Source organism: Phoca vitulina, unplaced genomic scaffold, assembly GCF_004348235.1.
Source record: "Phoca vitulina isolate PV1807 unplaced genomic scaffold, GSC_HSeal_1.0 scaffold10, whole genome shotgun sequence".
In the NCBI taxonomy this organism is placed as follows: domain Eukaryota; kingdom Metazoa; phylum Chordata; class Mammalia; order Carnivora; family Phocidae; genus Phoca; species Phoca vitulina.
The window spans coordinates 46,205,278-46,213,813 of NW_022589713.1; the positions used below are offsets into that span (position 1 = coordinate 46,205,278).

Consider the following 8,536-nt stretch of genomic DNA (forward strand, 5'->3'; position numbering starts at 1 on the left):
GCCCAGACTTAGCTGAAGAAGCTGGATAAAGCGAACACCAGCAGTTGCAGGCAAGAGTTCCCTCAAAAGACTATTCTTTATAACCAAAGACCAGAAAAGGGATAGTCTAGCAAGACAGAAAACTTTCAGACAGTAACTTCTCTACTGTAGCCAAACACCACACACACACACACACACACACACACACTGCAGTCCCAGCCTCACCCATGCCAGCAAAATCTGATGGGTACCTAGAATTCCATGTCATCAGGGTGGAAGGTGGCTGGGGTAGTGTCAGAGAAGGCCAAGGAGGGAGCAGGAACTTTCATCCCTGACAACTGGTAAATAGCCTCCCCGTCTCCCAGAGGTATCAGTGGAGACCATGTGGCCAGCTTGGACTTCCATCCCTACCTAGCAATAATGAGGTACTCCCCTTCTCCCACTGGGGCGGTGTTAGAGGAGGCAAAGGAAGAGTCAGGGCTTTCCCATCACCAGTGTAGTAAGACCCCTCCCACTGCAGTTCAGTAGAGGCCATGTGGGAGCTGAAACTCCCTCCATGCCCAGCAGGGTGTCAAAAGAGGCCAAGTAGAGATCCTGGGCTTCTACATCTGTCTGGCATAATGAGGCAATGCTCTCCCTTCTCTGCTAGAGCAGTTCAGAGAAAACCAAATAAAACAGAAGGTTTAAATAAGACCCAGAGTCTTATGACATAGTATGAAAATGTCCAGGTTTCAATTGTAATTCACTTATTATACCAAGAACCAGAAATTCTCAAATTGAGTGAAGAAGGACAATCAATAGATGCCAACACCAAGATGACAGAGATGTTATACTTATCTGACAAAGATTTTAAACCAGCTATGATAAAAGCAATTAGGAACACTTTAAAGCAAACGAGGAAAATAGAAAGCCTCAGCAAAGAAACAGAAAGCCTCAGGAGAGAAATACAAGATATAAAGAAAAAGTAAATGGAAGATTTAGAACTAAAAGATACAAAAATTGAAATAAAAAGCTCAGTGGATGGGAGATATCTAGCAGCATGGAGGGAACTAGGAACAAATCAATGAACCTGAAGATAGAACAATAGAAATTATCCAACCTGAATTAATAGAGAGAAAAGAAAAAAGAATAGTAAGTATTGATAAACCCATGGTCTATAGCAAAGGATTTAATATTTGTGTCATCGGAGTCCCAGAAGAAGAGAAACGGCAACGCTGAAAAAATATTTCAGAAAATAATGGCTGAAAACTTCCCAAATTTGCCAAGAGACACAAACTACAAATTCAAGAAGCTGAGCTAAATCCAAACAGGATAAACCCAAAGAAATCCACACCAAGACATATCATAACTAAACTTCTGAAAACTAAAGATGGTACAGCCACGTTGGAAGATGGTTTGGCAGTTTCTTACAAAACTAAAAATATTTTTACTATGGCGCTCCTTGCTATTTATCCAAAGGAGCTGAAAATTTGTGTCTCCCGGAAAACCTGCACCCAGATGTTTATAGCAGTTTTATTCATAACTGCTAAAACTTGGAAGCAACTGAGATGTCCTTTGGTAGGTAAATGGAAAAACTATGGTGCATCCATACAATGGAATACTATTCTACTCTAGAAAGAAATGAGCCATGAAAAGACATGGAGGAAGTTTAAATGCATATTACCAAGTTGAAGAAGCCAATCTGAAAAGGCTACATACTGTATGATTCCAACTATGTAACATTCTGGAAAAGGCAAAACTACGGAAACAGTAAAAAGATCAGTGGTTGCCAGGGGTTGCGGGGAGGGAGGAATGAATAAACAGAACACAGAGGATTTTTAGGGCAGTGAAACTACTCTGTAGGATACTCTAATGGTGGATACATGCCATGACACATTTGTCAAAACCCACAGAATGTAAAACACCAAGAGTGAGCCATAATATAAACTGTGGACTTGGGGTGATAACAGTGTGTCAATGCAGGTTCACAGAGTGCAGTAAATGTACCACTCTGGTGCAGGATACTGATAGTGGAGGGACGCTGTGCATGTGTGGGGTCAGTGTTATATGGGAACTCTCTCTAATTTCTACTCAATTTTGCTGTGAACCTAAAACTGCCCTAAAAAATAGTCTATTTTTTAAAAAATACATTGAACTGAGTGAAAGTGAAAATGTAACATCAGAATTTGTGGGACACTGCAAAAGTAGAGTTAAGAGAAAAATTTGTAGCACTAAATGCATACATTAGACAAGAAGAAAGTCTTGGGGAGCCAGGGTGGCTCAGATGGTTAAGCATCTGCCTTCGGCTCAGGTTATGATCCCAGGGTCCTGGGATCGAGTCCCGAATCGGGCTCCCTGCTAGGCAGGGAGTCTGCTTCTCCCTCTGCTTCTGCCTCTCTCTCTCTCTCTCTGACTCTCATGAATAAATAAATAAAACATTTAAAAAAAAAGAAGAAAAGTCTCAAATCAATAATCTAAGCTCTCCTCCAAAAACCAAGAAAAAGAGCAAAATAAACCCAAATCAAGCAGAAGAAAGGAAATAATAAAGAAAATAACAGAAATCATTGAAGTTGAAGTCATAAAAGCAATAGAGAAAATTAATGAATCAAAGAGCTGGGTCATTGAAAAGATCAAGAAAATTGAGAAACCTCTAGCAAGAATGACAAAAATGACCAATATCAGGAATGAAACAGAGTATATCACTTCAAACCCTGCAGGCATCAAACAGGTAATATGGGAATGATACTATGAACAACTCTACACATGAATTTGACAAATTATATGAAATGGATTAAATCTTGAAAAAAAAAAAGCACCTATAACTTAGCCAATATGAAAGAGATAATTTGAATACCTCTATAACTATTAAGGAAATTGAATTTGTAGTTAAAAACTCCCCCCAAAAGAAATCTCCAGGCCCAGATGATCTCATTGGAGAATTAACACCTATTCTGCATAATCTCTTCCAGAAAAAAAAAAAAAGAACACTTCCCAATTTATTTTGTGAAGCTGATACCAAACCAGATTAAAGACAATGCAAAAAAAAGAAACTGTATCACTCATGAATACAGATGTAAAATTTCTTAACAAACAGAATTCATCAATACATAAAAAGAATTATATACCTCATAAAACCATGAGGTTTATTGTAGGGATGGAAGGCTGGTTCAATATTCAAAAATCCATCAGTATAATCTACTACATTAGCAGACCAAAGACAAAAACTCACATGATCATATCAGTTGATGCACAAAAAGCACATGACAAAATAACATCCATTATTGATAAAAGCTTTCAGAAAAATAGGAATACGGGAAACTTCCTCAACCTGATAAAGATTTTCTACAAAAAAACCTACAGCTGACATTATACTTCATGGTAAAAGACTGAATGGCTTCCCACTGGGAACAAGGCGAGGTTGTCCAATCTCCCCACTATTGTTCAACATACTTCTGGAAGTTCTAGTGAGTGCAATAAAGCAAGAAAAAGAAATAAAAAGTTCACAAATCAGAAATGAAGGAATATAAATGTTATTTGATGATGTGTTTGTCTATGTAAAAAACTGCAAGAAATCTACAAAGCCTCTTATAACTAATATGTGAACTCAGCAAGGTCACAGGATACAAGACAAACATACAAAAATCAATTATATTTCTACATACTAGCATTGAACACTCGGACCAAAATTAAAAGTACAATATGATCACTTAAAAAGAGAGAGAGAGAGAAGGGCGCCTGGGTGGCTCAGTCGGTTAAGCTTCTGCCTTCGGCTCAGGTCATGATCCTGGGGTCCTGGAATCGAGTCCTGCATGGGGCTCTCTGCTCAGTGGGGAGTCTACTTCTCCCTCTCCCGCTGCCCCTCCCCCTGGCTCATGGTCTCTTGTGCTTGCTCTCTGTCTCTCAAATGAATAAATAAAATCTTAAAAAGAAAGAGAGAGAGAAACATTTAAATGTAAATCTGACAAAATATCAACAGGACTTATATGCTGAAAACTATACAACCCTGATGAAAGAATCAAAGAATATCTAAATAAATAGAGAAACATAACACGTTAATGGATTGGAAGACTCAACATCGTAAAGATGTCAGTTGTCCCCAGATTTATACACAGGTCTAATATAATTCCTATCAAAATCCCAACAAGACTTTTTGCAGATATAGACAAGACTATCATAAAATGCATATAGAAAAACAACAGAACTAGAACAGCTAAAACAATTTTTGAAAAAGAACAAAAACTGGAGGAATCAGTCTATTCTATTTCAAGACTTAATACACAGCTATGGTAATCAAGACTGCATGGGACAGACAGAGGTATAGACACAGAGATGAGTGGAACAAAATAAAGAACCCAGAAAGAGACCTACACTGAACTGACTGACAGAGATTGATAGAGATGCAAAAGAAATTCAAGAGGAAGGACAGTCTTTCCAACAAATGTGGCTGAAGCAATTAGACAGCCAGAGGCAAAACAAAAACAAAAACAAACTGAACTTAAATTTCTCACCTTATAAAAAAAATTTACTCAGAATGGATTTTTTTGCTAGGCAAGTAATGTGCCCATCAGGGAAAATGCTTGTACATGTTTCTTTGATCACATATGAGGACATTTCTCTAGGACAAAAACCCAGAAGTAGAACTGAAGCATTGAAGGTATGCCAGTATTGTTGATTGGCCAAACAATACCTGCTCCCACCCATTTCTAATCATCTCCTGCCTCCCATAACAAACTCACTTTGCTTGCAGCTAGGGGTGGCCATGTGACCCAGTTCTAGCTAAGTAAACATCAGCAAAAGTTTGCTGAGCAGTCCCTAGGAACGTTTTTTGCTTTCCAGGTAAAAGGGATAGACATGACTGGCACTGTCCCTTTTTTCTGCCCTGAAGGTGGCTGTGGTTTTTGGAGGGGTGGCAGCCATGTTACAATACTGAAGGAAAGCCTAGAGAATCTCCGTGATGTCAGTCCTACTATCAATGAGTTGCTGAACCAAAGCCAGCAGGAGCTTACCTCCAGACTATTTGTTATGTGAGAATAAACTCCTATTGGTTTAAGCCATAGCATAAGCCTGATTTTCTTTTACTTGCAGCCAAATGGGTTCCTAAAGAATTCAGTACTAAAATACTCTCTAAAAAGTCTGTACTTATTTTATTCTCTAACAAAAGTCTGTAAGAGTGTCCATTTCCCAAAACTTTTATTTACTTTGTTGTCATTTAAATGTTCAGCCAAGCTGACGCACACAACTATTTCACATGAAGAAGAGCATCATTTCATACATTTATTGAACAGATTTCCTCTTCTATGACTTCCTTGTTCCTATCTCCCTTGTCCACTTTTCTGCTGTATTGTTTAGCTTTTTCTTATCGATTTGTAAGAGTAAATTTGTAGATAGCAAAGCAGACTGAGTTGAACTCACAGGGAAATCTGTCTCTGCATCTTTATACTATCAACCCAATCCAACACAACTAAGAAATACGTCTTCCCCATCCAACACAACTACAAAATACATCTTCCCTGACAGGCCAGGCTGACAGTGACAATCCTGACAGTCATCTCCAAGTAGTGCACCACCACGTGGCAATGCGTCAAGAAGTAATTCAACTCGGGCAAAACACCATAGCCCATATTTACTAGTACTTTTTTTCTTTTTTAAACAAATCTACACCTAAAGAAAGGCTTATGGAATAGTGGCACACTAGGCAGAGTCCTTAATGTACATCATCTCATTTAACCCTCATATCAAATCCAAGAGCAGCATTTTGATTCCTGTTTCACAGAATAAATGATGAAAGGAAACTTTTAAAACCAATAGTTTCTTGGGGTGCCTGCGCGGATCAGTTGCTAAGCGTCGTCTGCCTTAGGCTCAGGTCATGGTCCCAGGGTCCTGGGATCGAGCCCCGCATTAGGCTCCCTGCTCGGCGGTAAGCCTGCTTCTCCCTCTCCCACTCCCCCTGCTTGTGTTCCCTCTCTCACTGTCTCTCTGTCAAATAAATAAAATCTTAAAAATAAATAAATAAATAAAACCAATAGTTTCTTTCCTACCACAAAAACTTACAACATTCCAGGCCCCATAAATAAAAACAAAGTGATTGTTTACCTAAAATTAAAAGTATGTAAACTATATTGTGCCTATCTAAATAGATCAATGTGCTTAAGCTAGAAACACTGCTGAACCTGTTCAGTGGATTAGGAATCTGAAGAAGCTGTTCCAAAGTTTGCCCATGAAGTTTACTGCCACATCGTAATTGACCAATTTTTCCCCCATTTTTTAAAGTGAAAAGCTGAATTGAGCACTATTTTAATGCTTCAGCAAGAACAACCTATTATAGCTAGCCACTCCATCCCAGAACAGCAAGTATTCGCGTAATCAGTTAACAATCAGCCAACTTGACACTAGAAAATAAACAAAATAAACTGTTAAAGATAATAAAAGATCGTCGTGAAAAGCAATGTAAACAGGTTGAAGAGAACAAGCACCATCCTTGAGTATTTGTACATGGTTGGATTTTGGCTAAATTGAGTCTAAAAAGCCTAGCAGATAGAGGAAAAGAGAAAGTTGGGGAGGATCCCGCTCTGGGACTCAGATTGGGGGCAGCAGGAGGGCTGAGACCCTGACAAATATTTCCCTCCTTTATGCCACACCTCTCCTCACAAGAGCTGTGGATTCCCTCTCTGGCAAAGCATCACACAAAGCACTCAATCTGGAGTGGGTGAGAAGCACAGATATCAAACCACCTTCATGCCTCCCACTAAACCTTCCCAAGAGGACACACCCAGCCCAGAGCTTGCATGCCAGGGCCCCAAGAACTGACAGCCCCCAATGGCAGGAACCTATGTGTTGCCCACTTGGGCCCCAGGGAGACATAAGAGATTCACCTGAAGCACCCTCTTTGCATAATTTTTTAGCCAGTTTGTAAGGCACAGAAAAAATGCCTGGGGGAGTTTGATTTCTAATTCTACATAAAAGAAAACAAGTCTGTAGACACATAATGTTTATGGTCTACAAAAGTGCAAATGGGTTGATAAATCCCCAATCTGAGGGTACCTCTGGCGGTTTCTTGCATTTTCCGATGGGCTTGCCCAGTGGTCCCTGCTTGGAAAGAGACAGAGGCTTGTTTTCTCCCACCCCACCCCCCTTCCTCAGAAGGGCTGCACACCTCACCCCACTGGCACAGCATGGGTGGTAACACATGGAAAGAAAACTGATTCTTTCCCAAAGTTGGCCGTGGCCAGGGAAGGCTGGGTAAGGGGAGGGTGTCCTGGTGGGCTGCTCCTGACATCAATCCAGGTGTTTTGGGTGCACACAGCAGGAAGAGAGGGAGGCAGGGCTTTAGTCACCAGAAAAGACCAAGCCAGATTCCTCAGCCCTTCGCAACCTCAGGACAACTCACTAGAGGGACAGTAAGCAGGGCATATGAGAAAAGGGGACACCGAGTCTCAGAGAGGGGCAGAGACACAAAGAAGAACCAGAAGGAAAGAGAAGACGGTGTTGGGGTCCAACGTGCTAAAATAAAACCAGGCATTGCAGCATAGAGGGAAGGGACACACCTGGCACCCTAAGGGCTCTCTGAGTGCCCGTTAGAGGCAGGCCCTAAAAGGGCCCAGGGAGAACCAGACCTTCCTGGCACTCCCAACAGGCTGGTGTCACTGAGACTGCACCGTCGGAGAAAGGGGGGACGGCTTAGGCACTGCCCATCCCCCTCCTTCCCCCAGCACTTGCACCACCAGCTAAAACAGCCAGGCACACAGCCTCAGTGGTGCATACCTGCGACACAAGCAGGCGCACAGCCTCCCTGTATGAGTGCACAAACACACACACCCTTCCCATCCACGGACACAACGTAGTCAACCTGCCAGCACACACTGCACACACACACCAACTCCGTCAGGACGGAACACACGTATAAGCCTTCTGCAGGCTCACGCTCATGCAGACACACACACACACCCACTCCACAACCTTAGTCAGCTACATACAGAACCTCTACATAAGGTACGTACAAAAACTCGTGGCCTGGCAGGAAAACCTGCACTCACAACCCCTCTGGTAGGTGCATACACACCCTTACAATCTCAGTTGGTGTGTGCGCACACACACACGTAAGTGCACACTCAGAATCCGCCAGGCACATATACACACTCACAACCTGTCAGGTGCACAGCATACTCAGCACCTCTCTGGAAGGTGCGCACCCCCTTACCACCTCTCAGTCTCATGCACACACAAAACCTACCAGGGCACACGCACTCACAGACTGCCAGCAACACACACACACACACACACGCTCACAACTTCTCGGTCGGCGGAGCGCAAACCCAAACTCGCAGCCCCTCAGGGTCACCGCCACCGGCTCACAGCCTAGCCCGCGGGCGCACCCCCACACCCACGCACCCTCCGGCGCGGGCGCACCCCTCCCCCAGGCCGGGACAGGCGCGCGGCGCCCAACTCCGGCAGCCGCGCGGGGAGTGCGCCCGCCCCCAGCCCGCGGCCGCCCGCCCGCGCCCCCGCTCACCTTTCTCGCCGGCGCCCCGCGCGCGGCCCTCGTCCTCCTTGGGGTTGGTCACCTGGGTGATGATGGCCG

At 43.0% G+C, this 8,536-nt stretch overlaps 1 protein-coding gene across 1 annotated transcript in view; it reads right to left on the bottom strand.

Annotated features, from left to right (window-relative positions):
• The window catches only part of CTDSPL (CTD small phosphatase like), a gene marked incomplete at its 5' end in the record, with an annotated part of 113,052 nt that extends 104,518 nt beyond the window's left edge, over nt 1-8,534 (bottom strand). Inside the window, one exon of the mRNA XM_032409183.1 lies at nt 8,468-8,534. Coding sequence (XP_032265074.1) covers nt 8,468-8,534 — 67 coding nt within the window. The remainder of the gene's footprint in view (nt 1-8,467) is intronic.
• Nucleotides 8,535-8,536: the final 2 nt, after the last annotated feature.